Source organism: Eptatretus burgeri, chromosome 16, assembly GCF_056783735.1.
Source record: "Eptatretus burgeri isolate ZD-2024b chromosome 16, Ebu_testis_v1, whole genome shotgun sequence".
Lineage (NCBI taxonomy): Eukaryota > Metazoa > Chordata > Myxini > Myxiniformes > Myxinidae > Eptatretus > Eptatretus burgeri.
Window position 1 is genome coordinate 31,147,434 of NC_140976.1, and position 12,210 is coordinate 31,159,643.

General features: G+C 41.7%; 1 protein-coding gene across 1 annotated transcript in view; it reads left to right on the top strand.

Moving 5' to 3' along the window:
* Window positions 1–4,698: 4,698 nt before the first annotated feature.
* Window positions 4,699–12,210, top strand: part of LOC147010812 (protein FAM200C-like) — a 42,302-nt gene continuing 34,790 nt past the window's right edge. Inside the window, exon 1 of the mRNA XM_085859252.1 lies at window positions 4,699–4,798. Within this exon, the coding sequence (XP_085715378.1) occupies window positions 4,702–4,798 (97 nt within the window). The 5' untranslated portion in view covers window positions 4,699–4,701. The remainder of the gene's footprint in view (window positions 4,799–12,210) is intronic.

Consider the following 12,210-nt stretch of genomic DNA (forward strand, 5'->3'; position numbering starts at 1 on the left):
AGGAAAAAAGTTGACGTCATAATATCGCCGCTAATGGAAATCGCCTATACCATTATCTCCGAAACTCGGCAAGCTGCTTGAATATTGTTTGCGGGAATCAAGCTGGGCATGAGCACAGACAATTTATCACAAACCTGATACATCACAATGACGTCATATTCGTTTTTATGACGTCATCATTAAGAGTATGAGGATATTAGTTCATTCGAGCTTGTTTTCACAAAGTGTGGCTTTGAACCTGAATATCAACTGCTCTCACAAGGTTTTAATGCAGGTATTCAAAAAGAAGCTATTGTCGGTTTATTTAAACTTAAAAAAATAAGCAAATTATTTTAACATTGAAGATATAATACAACTATTTTGCCGTATTCAAAAGAAAAAGAAAGCCACTGTGCCTTTGATATCAGTGAAATGTCAATTAATTTTGAAAATGGTGTTTTGGTTCATCATCCATAGACTGAATTTTTTTGATAAATAAATAATATGAGTTGTAAAGTGCCAACGGGGAGTCTGTGTTAATCAAAGCAATCTTAACAAACTAAAACTATGTATTCAAAATCAAAAGCTTTGTGTAATGAACCCTTATAGAATTCAAAGAAAAGATGCTGTAATAAATGATGTTTTGCTCACGAGAGACCAAGTTAAAATCCTAAATGATACTAGTTTGATGAGAATAAAAATTACCCCTGGTTGGGGGTGACGGTCATCTCTGAAGCTCGGTAGATGTGGATCTCTGATCGGCTTAGAATGGCTTCGATGTCGTCTTGTCTTTTGGTTCAACGTACAGACGAAAGCCCAGGAGTAAAAAGGATAGAAAATCTCAGAAATGAAACCACATTTCTGAGTTATCTGGAGATAGATTTTGAAAATGGTTGATTTGGAACATTTATGATCAATGTGTCTTCAAAAGAATAGAAACCGGACCTCAGAAATCAAACCGCATTTCTGAGTCATAAATGGCGGATGATATTTTGACAATGGATGATTTCACAAGTTTACAGCATCGGTGACCTTGACCTTAAATCATGTCAAAAGTCATACCGTCGTGCATCACTCATCGACGCCTACCGACATACCAAGTTTCATCAAGATCGGGCTAAATTTTTTTGACCGTATCACATTGACGATTTTTCCAACTTTGAAGACACGTGACTCAATAACCAAGACGAATTTTTAAAAACCGGCCTGACCAAATTTAGATATTGTTCCATATTATCAGAATCCGAAGAAATTTTTCGAAGATCGGATCACAAACGGCAGAGGAGATAGATTTTGAAAATGGACGATTTCACAACTTTGGAGTGACCTTGACCTTGACCTTCAATCGGGTCAAAGGTCATACCATCGTGCATCCCTCATAGACATCTACCCACATACCAAATATCAAGAAAATCAGAAGAAAAAAATGGGGACGTACGTACTGTTACGGCTGTGGAAATTCACAATACACCATAAAGGGTCCTTCGATCAGTTATGATGCTAAGTTTATGTGCAGATAGTTCCCCACCATTGTTTAAAGGGAATTTGTGTGATTCATCGGGCTGCGACTCTTTGAGATAGCCGTTTTTCTGTTCTATCGTTATTTTGGACTGTCCAAAGACTTCAAACGAAGGCCCCGTGAAAGGCCTACAACGGCGCGTAAGTTTTCCCGCCTTTTTTTGCGGCGCCGGGGCTGACGGGAGAGGCTGCGAGAGAGACACGAGAGCCGTGTCCCTATAAGTTAGACCTGTGTAAGTGACTGTACATCATCGTAGTCGGTAGTAGTACTTTCTTTGTCGCTTGTATATTGCATGATTCCTTGCTTGTGTTGTGTGTGTGCAATATGTGCTTTGTAATAAATGTCCCTGTGTGAAATGTATCCCGTTCGTCATCTCTTTCCCTTTTGAAAGTGCCATCTTGAATCGCGGAATAAATTAGTAGTGAGTTTTGAACACCCAGGGTAAAGAAGAGAATCTGATCCATTGGGGTCGGCGATAACACCGCTCGGTTATCACTGTAGCACGGAACGGACCGCTTAAGCCGTCCCGGTCGACTACTCGCGCAGGTACTTAGGTAGGTCGAATTTGGCGAGCAACCCTATCCTGCGCGGGTGGGCAATTGGCACGATCATGGTGAGGTTAAACCCCCACCCGTGACTGGCTCCTGGCGGTAGTTCCAGGAGGGTGACGACTGAATTGTCCATCCGGTGGGCGACGCGGTCGCGATTCGAGTTACGTGGCAGATCGCACGCCGGGCGGGCCAGAATTCGTAACAGTACGTACATACGGACATCGAGACTGGTTTTATTAGGTCATCTCTTTCGAGATGACCTAAAATTGACAAAACTTATGTTGAAGAAATATTCGATAACTGAGACATGAAACAAGTAGAGGATGTATTATATCCCCCCTCCCCCTTTTTATTGGCAGGTATTGGTGCAGCAGGAGTTTTAATGGGTGGTATTTAATGAGCGGTAAAAACTGTTAATGAAAGGAAGGCTTAACTACAAACTCAAACAGCGATGGAAAAACATAACAACGAGATAGCGAAAAAAATTAGTGGAAGTGGTGTAATTGTAGTTTTTGCTCAAAAATTTGAAAGCCTACCTGGTAAAGCAAGATTTTTCGTTGGAGATATGCTTTCTTCTATCGCTCAGGCAGGTGTTGAACTAACTAAAAGAGGAAATGGATGATATCTTTCCTCTAAATAAGCGAGGACATTCAGCGACAAAGTGCAAGTGCCTATTCATAAATGGTTTGAAGAATTTGGAAAAAATACAACATCAAATAGGGACAGACTGACAATATTCTAGACCCTCTGGCAAAAAGGGTGTTTGGGCCATCGAGATAAAATTTTGAATGACACTTATTGCGAAATAAAAGTTTACTAAAACACACATTTGTGCATAATGCATCCTAGCAAAGTAGCCCCCCACCCCCCCCCCCCGAACAGGCAATCTTCTTCCAAGCATACAAAACATCCTTCTGGCCCATTCCTTTATTTGGGCAGTGTAGAGGCAACTGACAGCTCTGTATACACCAAATAATAATAATAATAATAATAATAATAATAATAATAATAATAATAACAACTCAGCTTACGTGCATGAAGAAAAAATATTCCTACTGCTTTCAATTCAAAACATCTCCCAGCACTGGAAAACGTGGGCACAGGAATACGATACTGTAAATGGTGGAAACATGTAATACCCCCCCCCCACCTGGAGTGGCGCTACATGATACACATTTACACATAGACATTGTGTCCCCCCCCCCACCTGGAGTGGCGCTACATGATACACATTTACATAGAGACTTTGTGTCCCCCCCCCACCTGGAGTGGCGCTACATGATACACATTTACATAGAGACTTTGTGTCTCCCCCCCCCCACCTGGAGTGGCGCTACATGATACACATTTACATAGAGACTTTGTGTTCCCCCCCCCACCTGGAGTGGCGCTACATGATACACATTTACATAGAGATTTTGTGCTCCTCCACCTGGAGTGGCGCTACATGATACACATTTACACAGAGACTTTGCGTCCCCCCCCCCCACCTTTATTCAACCAAGTCCACCGTCAAATATAAAAATACCCATTTCTATTAATTGGGATCATGTTTATCCTCTGTAGCAAGTCTGGATGTAATCTGCACAGGTTATGTTTGTAATAATAATTTTACTGCATTTTCTTTTTTCTTGAATCAATTGAGATCGACTTTAATCACTCAACAAGGAACATACTGTTTAAATAAACGTTCTAAAATCGCATTTTTCTGCTATTTCTGGAATCGTAAACAATGTGTGTATATATATATATATATGAAAGAGGGTGGAAATTAATGAATTTTCAAAAATAAAACAGATAAAGTTAATACATTGATGGTTGTTTCACAATGGAAGCCTGGTGTTGGCGCAGTGGTTTGGGCAGCGGCTTGGGATCCAAAAGGTCCTGAGTTCAAGCCCTGTTGGGCCACTGAATTAATACACCAGGGGGTTCACTCAGCCTGTCATCCTTCCGAGGTCAGCGAAATGAGTACCAGTGTACTGGGCCGGTGTATACCCCGGTTAAAATAGGTGTACCATATCCCTGTGTCGTGTTTGTTTTTGGAGCACAGGCCCCTTGATGGTCCAGGTCCTTGGGCAGTACCCAAATTTCCCGAGTGCTCAGTCGCCCCTGTAGTCAAGACAAATATTATTTGGATAGTTCTGGCCTTCCACCACCTGTTGGAGTTCTGAAAATCTTACAGAACGGTGTTTATCAAACATTTCAAGTCCAGTGCTTCAATTCCAAATGTTGCGGTCAATTATGTTTCATTTCTTCGCAACAATAATCAGGATTTTTTTTTTATGATATCATTTTTTAATCTCATATAAATGAGTTATGTTGGAAAATATGTTTCTACCTTTGGTGTATCCCAAGAGGCGTATTGTGATTTGCCAAAATATTACGCAAAAGCGCTGGTTGAAAGACAGAAATATTGTATAACAAAAAAATTTTCAATGAAAAATGCTTATAAATTAATAAATTTCCAAGCCCTACAGATGTGAATGGCTTGGTGAGATTAAGTGATTTATCACAATATATATCTCTTGAAATAAAATGGTTGTGTATTCTTTCTGGAGCCCCACCCCACCTCCTTTTTTGTCAGGTGGAATTGCGATCCAATCATGGCTCAGCACACAGCATAGAACTGATGGTGTGGGGTGAGATGATGTAATGGAAAACCCCACATGGTTTCTCTCCACACAGGTCAGGTGGAGTCGGGGTTCAATCACGGCTCGGAATGCGGCGCAGCACACCAACGTGAGACGAGGTGGGACAAATGAAATCCACACTTGGTCATTATTCACACATATCACACAAGGACGAACATCAAAGAAATGAAATATCTATACAAGGTCGCTCATCACGACGAACTGACAGTTCACCACATGGCACACACACTATAACAAAAGACATTTGTCAGCCTACCACCATTTGTAAGTCTGCCACTAAAGCAGTAGAATTCATTAATATGTTTAAATAAGGTACAGGAGGTTGAAGTTGGGTTTGAACAGTTTTATTGTGACCGTTTTGGGGTTTTTTCTGGGATTTTATAATGATAGCAGAGACATATTTTTGTAATCAGGTGTTGTATTGTAATCTGATGTCCTTGTGTCCATTTAGCTCCTATTTTGGGATATCTAATTTGTTCGACTATCCAATAACTCTGTGATGGGACTGTGACACCTGCCTTGGGGGTGTGATTTCACTCTGCCTTAATGGAGATCTTAGCCTTGCAATCGCCCTATGGGCCATCTACATTATACTGAGCTGTACTTCCTTCTGTGCTACAGTAAGTGCATAATCATTATCGTATAACTCGCAAGCAGAACTGGAGCATCGTTCTGTCATTTCAGCATCAACTGTGAAGCCTGGTGTTGGCTTAAAAGTTAAGGTGGCTGGCTTAAGATCTTAGGGTCTTGAGTTTGAGCCCTTGTCTTTTACCTTTGAATTAATACCAGGTGGGGTTGACTCAGCCTGTCATCCTTCTGAGGTTGGCAAAATGAGTACCAGTGTCCTGGGATAGAGGCCACTGCATCAGCGGCACAGCCGCATCCCCAGAAAATGATGCCACCAGCAGCCCCAAGCTGCAAACGAAAGCTAGCATCAAGTGTTCAGCCTTTACAAAAAAAACAACTCTCATGAAATCGAAAGGTTCTCGTCTCGTGAGAAATATCTAAAGCTGTTTCGGTAAGGGAACAGACAGAAACAATTTTTAGACAATGAATGCGGATTCATACCTGTGGACGTGATCACTGTGCTAAACAGCTGCCTCCAGTCGGTGCTGCTGTTTCAGAGATTAGTCGATCACCATTTCCCTCTGACCCCTCCATTGATGGGAATTGCCAACGCCACATTAAAAAGTGCCTTCTTTCTTTTCGCCAAATTGAATGCTGACATTTTTACTGGCATTGCGCACTGGGGTGGAAAAGCTTCTCCGAGATGGAGTGTGAGTTTCCGAGTGGAGAAGAAGGGAAAGGAGGGGAAGGAGGAGCCGAGAGCATGTGGGGGTCTTATATTCTTTCCAGTGATAACGATCATGGCTATACGTGTCTATTCATGTATGACAAAGTTTTCCACTACAAAAAGCACCAAGTCCTTTAGATTCGAAATTCCCACCTGACTTATTATTACAACAGTGTATGCAGGTGTCACATGACAACGTTGTGGAATTGAAGTGGAAATATTTTGCTTAATTGGCTGGTAATTCGATGAGTCACGTTATGTATATGGTTTCATCCATAAAGTTTGTGGAGTGTGATATGTATCAGATTGCCAACCACAAACTTCTCACATGCAAATTAGACAAAATGCTATCATCTTGAAGTGCCTCAGATTGTTGCAACTTGGAATGCAATCTAAATATCCATGCAGTCACAATCATTTTTGGAAGTACAGCTGTGCCACTGATGCTGTGCCCCTCCACCAGTGCACTGGTACTCATTTTGCCAACCTTGGAAGGATAACAGGCTGAGTTAACCCCACCCTGGTGTTAATCCAGCTCCCATTCAGCTGCCATTTAGCTGCCAACAGGACTTGAACTCAGTACCCAAAGATTCCAAAGATTCCAAGCCAACCACTCCAACCACTAAGCCAACACCAGGATATAATTTTTAAAAAGGTGAAAAATAGATTTTAAATAGCCAGTTTCAAACAAAAGGAGGAAATAAATAGGATAAAAATATAATTTAAATGGGCAGTTTTTGAACAAAACAAATAAGGTAAAATAGCAACCACTTTGGTGTAAAAATACAACGAAGTATAGAAAAAGTGAAAAAATAGCAGCAAATTTGGTGTAAAAGAGAAAAGTCCAGGAAAATAGTGAAAAAATTGCAACCACTGTTTTTTTTACACCAGATTTGCTGCTATTTTTTCACTATTTTTCTGTACTTTAACAAGGAAATCCAACACAGGTGGAGGCCATTCAGCCCATCATGCCTGGAATGCCTTTCTTTGTTTTACACCAAAGTACAGAAAAATAGTGAAAAAAGTGCAACCACTTTGGTGTAAAACAAGAACGTACATAAAAATAGTGAAACAAGCTGGTAGGCAGCGATGGGTCGCCGAGCATGGAAACTATAAGATATTGAGCAAAATGGATGTCATATAGTGGATAGAGAATCACCTTAAGATTATGCATATCAAATCTCACCCAGTTCCATCTACTGATAACTACTCGGTGTCCATTTGAATGAAAAGTACCGAAAATGCGGTTTGAAATCGGAAATCCCCAAAGTTCGAGGGGGTGCTGTGGGTGAACAAAGATCTAAATCGAAAATCCGGCTCGATCGATTGTGCACAATGTATTCCAGACGATTAGTGTGAATTTTCATGACCATCCGACCATAACCCTAGGAGGAGTAACATTTGGCGCGAAGGCACCTCCAGCTCTCGCATATTATCGATTTTTGCACTAATTGACCTTTGACCCCTGACCTAAGCGAAATCGGTCAATATGTCCTGAGGCAAAGTTGTAGTACTCATTGAGTACCATGAACCTGCAAAGTTTCATTAGTATTGATGCACTCAGCTTTTCGCTTGGGGGCCTTCAATTTTCGTCAATTTTCACGCATACCCAAATTGTAGGAGGCGCTGCGGGTAAAGTATTCGATATATCACAAAAACCAGAATATATTTGATAGAGCATCACCTGTAGATCATTCGTGCCAAATTTCATAACCCTAGATGGGATAATAGCTTTCGGAATTGATTTTGCGTGAACGGTACCGATTTTGAAGGTTTTTCGGTTGTTGCTTGGAAACCAAAGCGTCCCTAGCAATCATCACAATTTCCAAAGCACTCGGTCATAAGGTGTACCTCCCACCCGAGTTTGGTCAAAATCGGCCCAAGTTTACTACCAATTATGCTGATGACAAACGAACAAACATCCAAACAAACATCCAAACAAACAGACAGAATTACTGACAAGAAGGGTCACCTATTTCGGTGACCCAATAACAAAATCGACCAACCAATGTACTTCAAAAATCTTTGATTTTGCAAGTAACAAACAAGAAAAAGATGTCATGCAGATCACAATACTTGCAAAGTCTGCCCCTCTCTCCAAAGGTTACCATGGATGCATCGAATTGTCCATTTCATTAAGATTAAAATTAAGAATATTTAACAAAGCTCGGGTCAATCGGATGAAAATTGATTATTTTTTCAGAATGAAATTGATGAATTAAGAAATTTGACCTTGAGTTGACCTTTGACCTCAAAAATAGTTGCTTTCCCAATCAGTGATGGACTATGCGAATCCTGTTAAACTTTCATGTTAATAGGATGTAAATTGATGATTTTTCAGTTGAAAATTGATGATTTTAGAAGTTTAACCTTGAGTTGACCTTTGATCTTTTATCTCAAAAATAGTTGCTTTCCCAATCATTGATGGACTATGCGAATCCTGTTAAACTTTCATGTTAATAGGATGTAAATTGATGATTTTTGAAATTTCAACTCAAGATAACCTTTGACATTTGACCTCAAAATCAATAGGCGTCTCAGTGGAGACTACCTCTGCAACTTGGGAAGGTTTCATGGTGATCTGATTGGAATTGTGACCTGTTCCCGATAAACCCATTATGCTAATTTTGGAGAAATTGCACCGACACCCCCAAAATAGGTATTTGCTTTGTTCTCCAAAACCACACACACAATTTTGATGACACTTGACCACAACTTTCATCACCCATGATATACCAAAGTTTGTTCATGATATTTTTAAAAATTGCAGTTTAAGGGGTGTAAAATGAGGTGCCCCCCCCAACTCCCTAAATATGTATTTGCTTTCTTCTCAAAAACAACACAATTTTGATGAAACTTGACTACAACCTTCATCACCTGTGATCTACCAAAGTTTCTTCACAACATTACAAATATTGGGGTCGAAGAGGATTTACGGGGGTGGAGGTGGCATCGGTATTTATGTGGGTGGAGATCAAGGGTGATGATTTACAGTGGTGGAGGTGGTATAAATACCCCCATAATAGGTATGAGCTATAACAATGGTTTGTTGGTATATTTTGCTAATTATGTCCCAAGTTGACTTCCTCCTCAACAACATTATTCTACCAGGTGATCACCCAGGGGTATTGCCCCTTTTTTGCCCCCACTGGACTTTGTTCGAAACAGGGGCTTATGGATTTAGTCTCGATTTTCGTTTGCGTGTATTTGTGTGTGCATCTGCACAACCACTTCTCGGACACGAATAGACTGATTTTATTTGCACTTGGCATAAAGACAACACGTGATGTTCTACTTAAGCACGTCATTTTTTTTCGACATCAGATCCAAGATGGCTGACTGGCAGCCATTTTAGCTGTAAATGGGCCATTTCTCCACATGGGCTAGCCCTTTAACTCCATGCAGCCACATTACTAAGGCCTAAGTCACATTTGCTCTACGCGAGGATACGGCGGCTGTACGCCCTCTGAATTGACAGAAACGTGCGGCGGCCGCAGAGTTTCTGAGGTGGCCTCAGGGTGGCCCTACGCTGTATGGCTATATTTTACAGGCCGTAAGGTCGCCGTGGAATTATAACGCGGAGTTATAACTTTTTTCATTTCTACGTTTGCCGTAGCAATTCGACAAGCTGAAAAAAAACTGGTAAAAAAAAAATTAACCCATTCGTTACCGTCTGTCTGGCCGCACGTTCGCCTTAGGGCCCCCTGCAGTCACCTTGCGGGCACCTTGAGGTTACCTTGCATCTGCCTTGAAAATTCTCTGGCGGCCGCAGGGCCCCCTTAAGGTCACTGTGCGACATCAAATTAAAGACCGTACGGCAACCCCATGTTTTCGGTTCCACAATTTCGAAGACCGAAAGGCCTAAGTCACGTTTGCTCTACGGCGAGGATACGGCGTCCATATGCCCTCTCAATTGACAGAAACGTGCGGTGGCCACAGAGTTTCTGAGGTGGCCTCAGGGTGGCCCAACGCCGTTTGGCTATCTTTTACAGGTCGTAAGGTCGCCGTGGAATTATAACGCGGAGTTATAACTTTTTTCATTTCTACCTTCGCCATAGCAATTCGACAAGCCGAAAAAAAAAAACTGGCCAAAAAAGTAAAAAAAATTCACCTATTCGTTACCGTCCGTCTGGCCGCACGTTCGCCTTAGCGCCCCCCTGCGGTCCCGCTGCGGGCACCTTGAGGCAACCTTGCGTCTGCCTTGAAAATTCGATGGCCACCGCAGGAATGCCCTAAGGTCACCGTGCAACATCAAATCAAAGACCGTACGGCAACCCCACGTTTTCAGTCTCCACAATTTATAAATACGCCGTGCAGCTCCCCGAAAAATAAAAACATATGTGACTGCTACATTGTGTGACCGTGGAAATACTACGGCCGCCGTATAATTGCTAATGGCCGTAGATTTTGGAGACCCCACGGCCGCCGTGGCAAATGTGACCTCGGCCTAAAACAATGGGTGCTATGACATTTTATGTATTTTTTACTTGTTAATCTGTATAATGAATGCTAAACTCTCCTCTTTTCCCACCACGACTTTCCAAAGCAGACATAATAGTGAATAGATGGGACAATGTTATGCGCATCCGCTTGTACAGAGCGAGATGATAATGAACCATTACTACTACACTGTTTCACATTTCTGTTTCATGGGAGCTTGCAAAAACTCCCTGAGGTTTTTCTGGAAAATATGAAAGTTTTTCCGCATCATACAATATTGAATGATTCTCTCCTCTTTGCAACAACTTTGGTTCATCGCAAAGGTAAATCACTAATGAGGTAATCCACACGACAGCCATATTTAGTGATTCTTCAACAAGCAAAGCACGTTTGATCGAAGTGAGCTTGCCCCCGGGTTAGTTTGTTTGGAACCAGTCGAGCGTTGTTATGGCAATGTGATGTCGCACTTAGGTGTTCTATACCTCGCAACCTGATGAATGCCATTTACGCATGTACAGAGTGAGAAACTCTGCCATAAAACTCACACTTTCTAGTAAAACTCACTGTCTGCCGTAAAGTCTCTGTCGTGGATTACAAGGCCACGTGGATTGTAGGTACGACAACATGCGTAATTTACAAAGGAAAAGGGCCCAGAATGGTCCACTGATGCTTTCATTGAGGTTCACGGGGGGTCATACCGGTTATTAAAAAGAGCATTCTGAATTCACCTTTCCATATACCGTATGTGTATGATTGTTCAAGCAAATTGTGCAGTCCCTCATCCTTCGACTTCCGGTTCCGGGTTTGGAGCGTCCAGCGATCTCCTTAGGGACTCTCTGCTGACGATCTCAAAGATAAGTTTCCGGTCGTACTTGTCCCGTTTTAACTGTTGATTTTTCTCACCTACATGTGTACTGTGTGTTCCGAGTTCGGTTTTGTTTCAAAAATCGTGCTATTTTGTGAGTTTTTGGCGACGTTGTCTTACCGGGTGTTTGAGGCCGAGGCTTGAGGCTGAGGCCGACCAGTTCCCCTCAGTGTACGATCGTTTTATTTGTTTTTTCTCCCCATTACCTTCAATTTCTATCTCCCCACATTCCTAACGTCCTCCATTTCTCCCAACTAATCTCTCCATTTCTTATATTATCTTAAATTTAAAAATAAAAAACGCCACCTTTCACCTGATTCAGCTTCTTCTTCTTCTTCTTCTTCATTGTGTCTTCTTCCTCTTATTCTTCCTCCTCCTCCTCGATTTTTTCTACAACACTTCCATGACCTAATCTGTTGAAAACTCTCTCAAACATTCATAATAATAACGAAAACGATCTTATAATGCTTCATCTTCCTCTTTCACACGTGTGGTACTCTTTACTGTTTCATAATGCACGACTCTTCTACAATTTAAACAGACTGCTCTCAATTCGACCTTTCCTTCATACCTTGCCTAAAAAATCCAACTGTTACAGCGTTTCTTCTCTCTATTCTCTGAATTCGCCTTAATTGCATCCACAAGAAATGTGTTTAATCGCATCTCTGACCTCAAACTTTAAAAAACCCCAGTTTGCTATGAATGTTCGCTTTCCATCAACCATTCTTTTTTGCCAACTCACCCCTCACTCTCAGAGCAACCATCACACTTCTCCCTCCAAGCCTCCCTCTCACCTCTCTCAAAAACTCCTCCCTCACCTTTCTCCCACCATTCATCCCCCTCACTCATCCTTCTCAAAGTTGCCCCCCCTCTCATCCACAAAGCTGCCTCATTCCACTGCCCTCTCACCT